The sequence below is a fragment of the Polypterus senegalus genome, chromosome 4 (genome assembly GCF_016835505.1).
Source record: "Polypterus senegalus isolate Bchr_013 chromosome 4, ASM1683550v1, whole genome shotgun sequence".
NCBI classification, from domain to species: Eukaryota; Metazoa; Chordata; class Cladistia; order Polypteriformes; family Polypteridae; genus Polypterus; species Polypterus senegalus.
This window is the reverse complement of record NC_053157.1, coordinates 28,547,681-28,560,413: the sequence shown is the minus strand read 5'-3', so window position 1 is coordinate 28,560,413 and position 12,733 is coordinate 28,547,681. Positions and strand designations below refer to the sequence as shown.

General features: G+C 34.9%; 2 protein-coding genes across 4 annotated transcripts in view; one reads left to right on the top strand and one right to left on the bottom strand.

Moving 5' to 3' along the window:
• The first annotated feature begins 282 nt into the window (after positions 1 to 282).
• On the top strand, positions 283 to 7,316 carry rbp4l (retinol binding protein 4, like). 3 transcript variants are annotated; one of them, XM_039750385.1, is made up of 7 exons: positions 283 to 1,836; positions 1,962 to 2,076; positions 3,186 to 3,303; positions 3,632 to 3,768; positions 5,642 to 5,754; positions 6,783 to 6,995; positions 7,165 to 7,316. In XM_039750385.1, the coding sequence occupies exons 3-7, from the start codon at positions 3,187 to 3,189 to the stop codon at positions 7,173 to 7,175; spliced, it is 591 nt and encodes a 196-aa protein (XP_039606319.1). In that variant the 5' UTR covers positions 283 to 1,836; positions 1,962 to 2,076; position 3,186; the 3' UTR covers positions 7,176 to 7,316. The 3 variants fall into 3 exon arrangements, with proteins under 3 accessions (XP_039606319.1, XP_039606318.1, XP_039606320.1); XM_039750384.1 differs by lacking the exon at positions 283 to 1,836 and having other exon boundaries at positions 1,848 to 2,076; XM_039750386.1 differs by lacking the exons at positions 283 to 1,836; positions 7,165 to 7,316 and having other exon boundaries at positions 1,848 to 2,076; positions 6,783 to 7,006.
• Positions 7,317 to 11,183: 3,867 nt separating this feature from the next.
• The window catches only part of idua (alpha-L-iduronidase), a 135,832-nt gene continuing 134,282 nt past the window's right edge, over positions 11,184 to 12,733 (bottom strand). The window contains exon 14 of the mRNA XM_039750382.1: positions 11,184 to 12,033. Within this exon, the coding sequence (XP_039606316.1) occupies positions 11,930 to 12,033 (104 nt within the window). The 3' untranslated portion in view covers positions 11,184 to 11,929. The remainder of the gene's footprint in view (positions 12,034 to 12,733) is intronic.

Sequence of the window (12,733 nt, the reverse complement as noted above, 5' to 3'; positions counted from 1 at the left end):
CACCTGTCCAAAGAGGAATGGGCGAAACTGGCCAAGGATAGGTGTGCCAAGCTTGTGGCATCATATTCAAAAAGACTTGAGGCTGTAATTGCTGCCAAAGGTGCATCGACAAAGTATTGAACAAAGGCTGTGAATACTTATGTACATGTGCTTTCTCAATTTTTTTATTTTTAATAAATTTGCAAAAATCTCAAGTAAACTTTTTTTCACGTTGGGGTGGGGTGGGGTGTTGTGTGTAGAATTCTGAGGAAAAAAATGAATTTAATCCATTTTGGAATAAGGCTGTAACATAACAAAATGTGGAAAAAGTGATGTGCTGTGAATACTTTCTGGATGCACTGTACGCAAAAGAAGGTTATGAAAAGCCATTAACCATTAAAATTAACCTCATAGTGGCATGGTGGCTAGTACTACTTTATTATGTCGCCAGGACGCCGGGTTCAAATCATGGCAAAGTCACTGTGGAATATGCAGTTTTTGCCTAAAACCCCAAAGCCGTTGAGGTAGGGTTAACTGGTACATTATGAGGGAGAGATGTCCCCGAGTGCGTGTGATGGACTCGTTTCCAATGCTGATGAGATACGTAACAACACTCTGCAATCTTAAACAGGATAAGGAAATTTGAAGATGGATAGATTTATCAAAGCAGTTTTTTTTTCCGTTGAGGAAGTACAGTCCTTCATAAACTATTTTAATTTCAAGTACATGTTTTGCTTTTATAGCCAGCAGATTCTCACTGAAGCTTTACTCTCAAACGGACTCATTCCTGCCCTGAACTTGATGCTGCCTGGAACTGGCTCCATGGCCAGCTTCATATGATGCAAGAAGATAAAAACTTAAAAAGTTCATAAAATAAAAAGAGCAGAGATATAAATCAAAGAGTACCATTTCAGCAAAAGCCTTTCAGCTCCAGAGTTTTGGGTTTGAGTCCCAGTCTGGTGTTTATTTGTGATGAATTTACACACTCATGTTGAGCTTTACTCCCACATCCCAAAAGACTTGAGTTTTGGTTCATTAGGAGTCCTAACCTGGCCCAGTATGACAGTGCTTATGATGAGCTGGAATTCCATCTAGGATGGGTCCCTGTCTTGCACCCAATGGTGTCTGCATCAGGCTCCAGCCTTCTGTCATCCTGACATAGACTAAAGTTAAATAAATGGAAAGGTGAATGGACATATGAGTCCTAAATTCAATCTGATATACTAGATCAACAGAAAACTGTCAAGATACAACAATTAAAACCAACCTGTGTTCACTGAAAACCTATTTAAGAAAGCTTTTTTTAATGGAGGGCTTGTTTTCATTGGACACATACAAGTTAATCTTCTCATTCAGTCTTCAGGTTGGCCCACCTTAAACAATGTCCTGCTGTGTGCTGGTCTTACACAATCTTGCTACTGATTATTTATTTGTGCCTATCATGAATTTTTATAATGTACTTATACTGTATGTACCTATGTACAGTAAGTACTTTACATCATTCTGGGTTTATGTAATGAAGTGGAGTTCTCTAAATGCTCCAAAGGTTCATCTAAGCTCACTTACATAAAATGATTTTAAGATGTCATGGCTTTTACTTAAGGACAACGTACTCACTGTGACCTCTGACTAACGCTGTGGGAGTAATAGGATATACTGAAATAAATACGTACATAAATAAATAAGTATCTACTTCCCATCAGGTACATAATGCTCAATAAAATGTATTTTCTAATTCTCTATATGCTTAATCCTGTCTCTTCACACATTTTTCAGCCCTTTGCATTTTGCCAAGCTCCACACCTGATGCACAAACAGATCAGTCATATGAGGTTGCACAAATCTCTTTTTTTCATGGTAAGCAGACTCTTTTGCAGCCAGGATTACTGTGGGATTTTTTTTAAACTGGATTAGCAATAGGATTATGCACTTTATATAGTTTGAAAAAGTGAAAATAATTAACTAGCCTGTCCGCGTTTTAGTATTTAAAGGCAACTGATCAGGACTGTGGCATCAGAGTTTATGAGGAGAGACAAAGAAAGAGTTTGTCCTGGGTTAGCTGCATCTTCTGGCATTATACTACGCACATCTGACAAGGTAAGATCTACACTATACTGGACAAATTAATTGTATATAATATTTATGCCAAAATGAACTGTCAGAAACTAATGTGATGTATTAATATTTTTAAAAAATGGATTGGAATATACTGCTGGCTGTGAGGAAACACACTTTTAATGAAATAAGTGCTTCTCTCTCTCTGCATTGTTAAATTGGAATAAGTAGTGTTGTTTGAAGTCCAACCATTATTTGAACTTGCTTTTTTTAATCCAGTGTATTGTTGTTATGGGGACCCAGAACGTATCTCAACAGCAAATGCTGCAAAGCAGGATCAACCCTGGATGGGGTGTCAGCTCATCATTGAGCACATTCACCGTCATCCACCAATTAATTTAAATATCATGGCTTTATCATGTGGAAGGAATACTGGATCACCCAGATACATATACCACATGTTAACTGCACACAGGCAGTGACTGGTGAAAGGCTGTTTTAAAACTCTGCATAAAAATATTACATATATCGTAAATAAAAAAATGTGTTAATACAAGTTTCTGCATACTACGGTATATATATTATGACTGTGAGGAAAAACAGATGAGGAATACTAACAGTGATCAGGGTCTGTCCTGCCAGCCATTTACTAATAAGCAGGTCTGAAATATCTATGAATTAACACATACAAATGTCCACTCATTGCCCCTCTGTAATGCAGTGGTTTTTGCTGCTGCCACACAGCTGAAGAGTTCTGGGTTCAAATCCTGGGCCTAAAAACTGTCTCTATGGAGGTCTTATGTTCTTTCAGTGTTGGGCATGGGCTTTTCTCACACATTCCAAAGACCTCAGGTCATATTAGATGGAAACTCTAAACTTGTCTGGGTCAGTAGGTTTGGTTTTGTATTTGAATGTACCCTATAATGGACACCCGTTGTATGGTTGGTTCCTGTCTTGCACGCAGTGCTGTGAAAATAGGACCTAATCCTGCATGATCCAAAATCAGATTAAGCAGATTTAATAATGGATGGATAGATGTCCCATTATAGTGGACAAGTGTCTAATTTTGATTTTTTCTGTTACTTATTCTCTATGCAATTGAATGTAACTGAGTAAAACAATATTAATATGTGCTTTGCTTCATATTGCAGAATGGACTACTCAAAGTTCATCTTACTTGTTGTTGTCCTTTCCTATATTGAGGAATGTTTGTCTGACAATTGTGTAGTGGACAGTTTCAATGTAAAAGGTGACTTTGATCCGAAAAGGGTAAATATTAATTATTTCTTCTATATTCTGATTTTATTTCATTGCTGAATAGAAAGCTCTGCATCTAGATGCTCTTTGAAAGTCTCTTACATAGGTTTTGAAATTTAAATCATTATGAATAAAGAATGGAGGTAGTGTTAAAGAGATCATGCCTAAACAAAGTGTACTTATTTTTGTTTTAAATGAGAACATTTTACATTTCTATATTTTTACATTTCTAATAATCATCTATAATAAAATGAAGCTACAAATTAGTCCAGTTTAACTGTAATTTATAGTCACATCATAGTTAAGAATCATTAAGTGTATTATCGCTCATATTTTTCAGTATGCAGGCAAATGGTATGCCCTGGCAAAGAAGAGTCCGGATGGGCTGTTCCTTCAGGACAATATTTCAGCCGAGTATACTGTTGATGATGATGGTACAATGACTGCTTCCTCCAAAGGAAGAGTGAAACTTTTTGGGTAAGAAATAAAAAAGCTCATTAAACTGATTGGAGAACTTAAAATAATTTTCTTTTTATTACTTTGTTAAAATACTTTAAATGAATGCGGCTAGACAGAAATAAACCGTGAGGAAAACAGATTGGTAAAGCTGTGATATTCCACATACAGTAAGAACTGAATAATGTTCTCATTAAATTATAAGATTATAAAAGAAAATGGGTTATGCACTGCTGAACAGTTGACAGCTACACAGCGTTCCCATTACAATCTGAGCTGATAACCTTCAGAAAAAGCAGTGTGTGTCATCATCTTAATAATGACATTTACAGTGATGGGAGCTTAATCTGGAGAGCAGTCAAATGTATCCAGATCAATTTAGGGACGGCCAAGACAGATACACAGTACTTGCTGTTATGATCATTTTTTTCTTTGACTACCAGCATAACAGCTTACTCCACTGATCACCAATTTAATTCTATGTGCGCTTGGATTTTTTGTAATATGTTTTCCATTCATTCATACACTACAAACCCTGCTTAATCTAGTATATATTCTTGTGGGCTGGAGTCTATTCAAGCAGCACCTGGTGCAAAGCAGAAGTTAATCCTCAGTATGCTCCTACTGTATCGTAAATCACACTCATGAAAACACTCAAGAGGTGAAAATTTAAATTCATTATTAACCTAACATGCTTTTTTAAGACATGGGAGGAAATCCTACACAGTCTCTGGGATTTAAATGCAGGTGTCTGGAGTTCTGTGACAGCGGCCCTAGCTGCTGTGCCATTGTGAAGTCAAACAAGCAAGATTACCAAAGGTTTTGCATTTTGGACACATTGTACCGCACCACGAATTTCTGAAATTGTATAATGTAATTTTTTGTGCAATGCATTACAAATTCACGGGTAAAATAAAATCATAAACTTTACAAATTACTAATAACATAATGCAAACATAAATATTTTTTTAAACACACAATAAAACAAAATAACTCCAAACTGATTAACATAACTGGCTTCTAACTACATCTGTCCATTAACATTATTGTTGAGCTAACTCCAATTGACAACAGAGGAGACGAAACAAAAACTCCATTCAGAAGCTTAGAGAAAATTAACTTTACATAATCAGTTATAATGCAACATACCTTGGCCAACTGCTTATTAGGATATCTGAAAATGAAATACAGGTATCTAGGGAAAAAAATGAGATATCCTAAAACCCATTTTAAGATATCAGGTAATACATATGAGAAATCAATAAAATATCTTAAAATAACACCCACACCATTTTAAGATATCTAAGATATATTTTGAAATACATTTCCAACTCTCTTACAAGAGCATCCTGATCGATTTGAGATACCTCAAATGCATTTCAAAGAATCTTAAATGAAACAAAGATAAAATGAAAGCAAAAGGAAATGTTACAGGAAGTCATTTTGAGAGATATCTTCAACTGCATTTCAGATGTATACACAAAAAATATACACAACTAAAAGTGACCATAATGTTGTTTCAAGATATCTAATAGCTCCCCTTGCTACTGTAAAACTCAAAAACTGGATGGGCATTTTTAATGTGTAAAAACAAGTAATAATATAGATATCATTGTACATGCTTTAACACTGAATAATGGTAAGCGTATTATGATATATAAATAATCCAATGCTGCATTTTATAGGTGGAATTGCCTATTTTTTGTATTATACTAATGTAATGAGCCTGTCAGAAACATGTAAGTAAGTATCTTGATTCATCCCATGCATGTGAGAAACGGAGTTCAACTTTTGAACACAGAAAAAAAGCTTTTACTTTTTTCTGTCAGCTACTTAAACTCTATTGTGCTGATACATTACAAATAACTATTCTTGATTTTCCTCTCTATAACAGATTTTGGGTTGTCTGTGCAGATATGGCTGCTCAGTATACAGTTCCTGACCCAACAACTCCAGCCAAGATGTTTATGAACTACCAGGGTTTAGCAAGCTACCTCTCCAGTGGAGGCAAGTATAGACCATTCATGTCACAATTTCTGTACTTAAAACAGGCTACAAAAAGACACACTGTTACCATTTTACATTTGAAACTATAATAATAATTGATTTTCTAGTATACATCAATTCAAAAAATCTGTCGCTGAAACTAATAGCATGAGTGCTGATGCTGTTGAACAATTTGTCAGTGCAGAGTATGTAGAATAAGAATCACAATTACTTCCACTGATTCTAAAAGGGATTAGTAATGATAACTGCAAATAGACTGCACTAATAATGAAAAGAACTACATTATATATAGAATAAAAAAAAGTCTGCAAGGATTAAAATGCAACATGTCAGTGTTATGGCCTTTAAGCAGATGTTATCTGTTTTCAATTGAATTGCAAGCCCATTAATTTAAAATGTAATGCATTTTCGTAGACAATTTCCATAAACAATATTTTCCAAAATAACATCAAGGTGAGCTTTGAAGGTCCCTAAAATCCTACTTTCTACCATACTAATTGGTATTTTATTCCATGAGTTTATGGTTTTTTGTGTGTAGAAAAATATCCTAATATTTGTGCAGACCTACCATTAACAAGTATTAACAAGTTTTCATCTGTTTCAGTGTCTTTGTTAAGGAACTGATTTAAAGTAAAATATGAGATTCACCATACTAGGTCCCTTCATAATTTTAATAACTTCAATCTTGTCACCATCCCATCCCAACCAAAGCAGACTTCCAGCTACCTTTGACAGTATAATGGAAAAGTAGGATCTGAAAATAGATTAATTAATTTTTGTACTCTCCTACAAAATTTCTTTTTCATTTTCTACATAAAACCAACAGCAGTATTTAATATTGTTTGATGTAAACAACATGGAAATGATTGCTGCCCTGTCCCACTAAGTGTTGTATGAAAGAATGAAGGGCTTAATTAGAATTATTTAATTGCTATTATTCTTTTTGTTTACCAAAATAATGGATTTCAGATCAACAGGCTTTATGGGAGTGGAATACACTGGATAATTGTTTTTTTTTCCAAACACAGGAGATAACTATTGGGTGATCGACACAGACTATGACAACTATGCTATTACATATGCCTGCCGCAGTGTCAAGGAAGATGGGACATGTGAAGATGGTTATTCTCTAATCTTCTCCCGCAATCCCCGTGGACTCACACCAGCCATTCAGCGCCTTGTTCGCCAGAAACAAGAGGAAATCTGTATGGCTGGCCAGTTTGAGCCAGTGTTGCAGTCTGGTACGTGCTAGAAGAGGAAAAGAAATATTAGTTTTTCTACTGTACCATTGAATGCGTGGATTTGAACATGTTGCCAAATGTGATAGCCTAATATTTTGTTGTACCAAATACCAACTGTCCAATTTATGGTTCTGTAAACTTTTAACCTCTTGTCATTTTTGCATTGCAGGGGCCTGCTGAGATAGTTACTTCATCACATACAAATGGGACACTTTGACATGCTGGCATGAGAAGTGGCAATATCAGAATGAAAAATATTAAAATAATCACCAAGTACAGATAAAATTATATTTTTTCCCCAAAGAATTCAATGTCAATTTAGCCTCAGTGAAATAAAGATTTTGATTTTTTTAAGCAATATTTTTTGCCAGTGCTTATTTTTCCAGTACTCCTCCTTATACATACATTATCACAAACCAAAATGGAACATTATATGACATTAAGCAATGCAAAATATAAATAAAACTGCAAAGTGCATTTTTTGAAATGACTTGGAAAATTCTACTGTTTGACTGGGATGTCAGTTGGATAGCTGCAAATTCATACTTCATAAAATCAATGTAATTACCTTAAAAATGTAATATAAATTTTAAAAAAAGAAATTATCTAAAAAGCATTTTACAGTCAAAACACAATAAGCATACAGAATAATATCCCATATTATTTTAAATTACGTTTCATAATATGGTCCTGTGGAATCACAATTTTTCACATTTTTTGAAGGATTAGAAATTTTGATAGTGAATGTTATTAGATCTTCTTTCAAAATGCCATAACACCACCCAGTCTGTATATTTATGCAATAAAAAAAATCTTTCAACAATCAATGCAGCTGTATGAATAAATATGCTCAATAACTGGCACTCCTTTCACCCAGTGCCGATGCAATATGCTGTGGCTCTGAAATTGGATTAGTTCTTTAAATAGATATATGGGTTTAATGACTGGATGAATCACCTTTTGCTGCAAAGCCTACAACAGAAATCCTGTTATCCAGTTACCCTAAGTGACATATGACAGCTTTCTATTATGAACGGTTTGGTTTAGATACTCTTTTTTTAACACAACGTACAGTATGTGTACAAGCAATTTAAACTTACCCGATTTCTTTTAGCCGACTGAAAACAAAAGCGTGAACTAATTTCTCAGCATCTTGCAAAGTTATAGGAGGTCTAATTTTTGCTATATTTATATATATATATATATATATATATATATATATATATACTGAATAATATTATTTAATTATAACAAAAATCATTCTGAAATATGTAATGTTGAAAGTAAATGTCACATTATAACAAGGGCTATGAAATTCAAATTCTTGAATCTCTCTGTGGCAGACTTGCTCACATGTTGAGGTCATTTCCTTAATGCATGACACAGCTGAACTTTACCTGACTACCAGATGGCATTACATTAATTTGTATAATCCTATGAAACAAAGCAAAATTCAGAATTTTCTCCCAATGCAGTAGTTCATCCCCAGACCAGGCCTGTTTTTTAGTTAGTATTATGTTACCAGTTTTGTATTTGCCTTTACTTAGCCAAGGGGACTTGCAACACTTGAGAGATATACTTGCCTACATTTCTTTTGTTTGTCCAACTGTACCACAGGCAGGTGAGGTGACTTGCTCATAGTTACACATGGTCAGTAGCAGGATTTCAACCCACAACCTTGGGGACTGAAGTCCAAATCCTTAACCACTATCAGCTCTGTGCACAAGCTACCATTTCTGGCTCATCCATCTATTACTCTAGAAACCTTGAGGAACCTTTTGATGATTTTTAACAAACAAGAAATAAGTACCAGTTACTTCAGTCTTTAGTTAACACAACCTATACAAATATTCAGCATGGGAAGAAATCTGAATTAATTCTCTTTATTCAAAATTAATTAAACATTTTATGAGATATTAAGAAGGTGTTTTTCCTGCACTATCTGAAGAAGGTTTATTTTGAGAATACCATTGTAAGACACAACTTAGTAAACACTGGGTAGGGGGAGGAATTAGACCTCCATGTTTTGAACCTTCTTAGTCTATTACAGGCTTGCAGGACACAACAGTCAATCCTGGCAGTAGTGAATACCAGGTTGTACCCAGACCTGAACAGGATAACACTCATAGAATCACAGAATACATTTATACCCATCCCAGACTAATTTAAGTACCCCAAATTAAACTAACATTCAAGTTTTAGCGATTTATATTAAAACCACAAGAAGAGCCATGCAGACACATTGGTAAACTCAACCCCGATAATGGGCGGTCAGGAACCTAACTTGTTGCGAGGCAGTAGCACTAACTGCTGTACCACCTTACTGCACCACATGTTACGCCAGTTTGCTTTAATTCCACTCTGGCCTAAACTAATACCTGGTATAATTATTATAGTTTTCTCAAGTGATATCAGCAGTTACTAAAAAAACATTTGTTTTTAAGTACAACAACAACATTTATTTATATAGCACATTTTCATACAAATGATATAGCTCAAAGTGCTTTTTACATAATGAAGAAAGAGAAAAAAGACAAAATAAATAAGAAAATAGAATTAGGGAACACTAATTAACATAGATTAAAAGTAAGGTCCGATGGCCAGGGAGAACAGAAAAAAACAAAAAGGGCCACGAGACCACCCAGTCCCCTCTAGGCACTCTACCTAACATAAATGACCTCAATCAGTCCTCATGGTATTCAGGGTTCACGTGGAAGAACTTGATGATGATGGTCAAGTGGACTTCTGGTCTTTAATCCATCAGTGTAGGGACTGCACAGTGCTTTGATTAGGTGGTGGTGACGCAGATCGCCACCACAGAAAACCGGAACAAGAATAGAAGAGAAAGTAGGGGTTAGTACGGATTTCAGAGCCACCATGAATGATAATGATAATTAAATGCATATACAGAGTATCGAGATTACACTAAAATGAAGCTATGAGAAAGCCATGTTAAAATAATTTTAACAGTTTTTAGCAGTTTTTTTAAAGTGCTCCACCATATTAGCTTGGCGAATTTCTATCGGTAAGCTATTCCAGATTTTAGGCGCATAACAGCAGAAGGCCGCCTCACCACTTCTTTTAAGTTTAGCTCTTGGAATTATAAGCAGACACTCCTTTAAAGATCTAAGGTTACGAATTGGAGTGTAAGGTGAAAGATATTCTGAAATATAAGATGGAGCAGAATTTTTAAGGCTTTGTAAACCATAAGCAGTATTTTAAAGTCAATTCTAAATGACACAGGTAACCAGTGTAGTGACATCAGAACTGGGGTGATGTGCTTGGATTTTCTTTTCCTAGTTAAGATTCTGGCAGCTGCATTCTGCACTTGTTGTAATCGATTGATTTCTTTTTTGGGTAGTCCCGAGAGGAGTGCATTACAGTAATCTAGCACACTGAAAACAAAAGCGTGAACTAATTTCTCAGCATCTTGCAAATTTATAGGAGGTCTAATTTTTGCTATATTTATATTTATTTATATATATAATATATACTGAATAATATTATTTAATTATAAAAATCATTCTGAAATATTTAATGTTGAAAGTAAATGTCACATTATAACAAGGGCTATGAAATTCAAATAAATCAAGTAAAAAAAAAAATACACTGTTTCTCTTCGGTATTTTGCTTACCTGATGGCTTGCATGGGCATCTGCGGATCACCACCTTCTGGACTCTGCTAAGGTATGCAGTACCATCCCAGGGCGAGAGGTGGCTGAGTTGTTAACTGCATCATCTCTCCCACTTCTTACAATCCCAAGAAGACACCCCATGAGGGCAACTGAACTCCGCCCACAGATCTGGGATGCTATAAAACAGAACTCACTTTAGGGCGAAGCCTCTGCATGTCTGAACTCCCAGTGACTGACCCGCTCAAAAGAGCTGTTTATAAATATGAGCCGAGTTGGCTAAAAAGGTGATTAAGAAGACTCATTTCTGTTGCTCCACCAAACTTGTGTTTCTGCTTTATTGCAATAAACGGGGCAGTCCAGCTGGTACCCCAATCTTTTTACGGCCTCCAGTTACCATTCTATTTTTTATCCTTATCTTTGTTTAAAATAAAACCTTTCAAAGTAATATCTATTCAAAAACAAAACAAAATACCAATTAATAGAAAAATGCAAGGAGAGCTTCTGTCTAAGATAAAATATTACAGGCATACGAAACGTAGAAATAAAGGAAACCTTGTTTAAATGTGATGAAACCACAGCTTTAATTGTCGACAAGAGAAAGAGAAAGTCATCATCTCTTAAAAGAGAAGAGTGCAACATGAAAACACGTATACAACAGTATACAGTAATTCACATTTACAGCTTCATATGCCAAGAAGGCAAACTGAATTTGGATTTCAATATGGAGAAGTACAAGAAGGCACCTCAGAGGAGCAGGCTCCAGTGTATTTAATTAAAAAATTCAAGTTAAACAGATCAGAGAACAACTCACATATTAAAAGTGAAACAAGTAATTTTAATTTTTTTTCTATTACGCAAGTATATTTTTAACAGATTCCCTTTTATAGCCTTAAGAAGCAGCTTAGCTTATTAGAGAGAAAAATTAGCCGGGGAGGTGACCCGTGCAACCCATGGAAAAAGATAAACTGACCTGAGCACAGGCTGATAATCCAGATAATAGTTAAAAATACTGCGGGAGTTTCCAAAACACTTCAGCCATCCAATTACATGCTCAATATATAGGATAATCCAATGAGAGCGACTGCAACTCAGCGCGAGCACTTAGTGATACCGAAGAGCCAGTAGAGCAACACAAAGCTTCAGTTTGTTCATCCCTTTGAAAAATATCCCAGAATAAACAGTTTTCCAAGTACACAATGATGTATCAGAGGAAAAAAAAACATTTGGACTAAATGTGGGTAAATGAATTATGTACACAAAGACAACAGCTGCCAATTAAAGGATTCTGTGAGCAGCAGACTAGTGGATGTCTTCACTGTATTTTTCTGGGAGTGAATATTCACCCGAGTTTCCCCAGTAATCCACAGCACGGACTCTAAAATATCCAGATACCGCTGCTCCATCTGGGGGAAAAGAAACACAGCATGGCATTTTCAGCCTTTAAATTGTCTAATTTCTTCAGCGAGATATACATGAAACATACTTTAAAATTAAACAATAAATAGCAAAGAAAAAGTATACTAATAAAAGTGCCTATTGCTCTTCAATAAATTATTCTGTAACATTAAATTTTTAAGCTTAGAAATAAGCACACTAAGGTTGGTCATAATTAATGAATAACAAAAATTGAAGGCATTCATTTTATATTAATACTAGCAAAATACCTGCGCTTCGCAGCGGAGAAGTAATGAAAAAGAAAAGAAAACATTTTGAAAATAACGTAACATGATTGTCAATGTAATTGTTTTGTTTTGTCACTGTTATGAGTGTTGCTGTCATATATATATATATATATATATATATATATATATATATATATATATATATATATATATATATATATATATATATACACCCTTTGGGGTGCAAGCAGCTGTTGGGGGTGCCAGAATCCATCGAGGAAGAAAAATGAAAAACATTATTTGTACAAAATCTTAATTTATCTATCCATTCCTAAATAATTAAATGAGGAGGCTATTTCGTATCAGTGCAATACGCTGATTGTTAAAACGGATGACTCCCGCTCTCACATGCACTTAGTGCTGCGTGGGTATCATGAACTATCGTATCTGTTCAAGTTCTATTTAAATTTTAAATATAAGT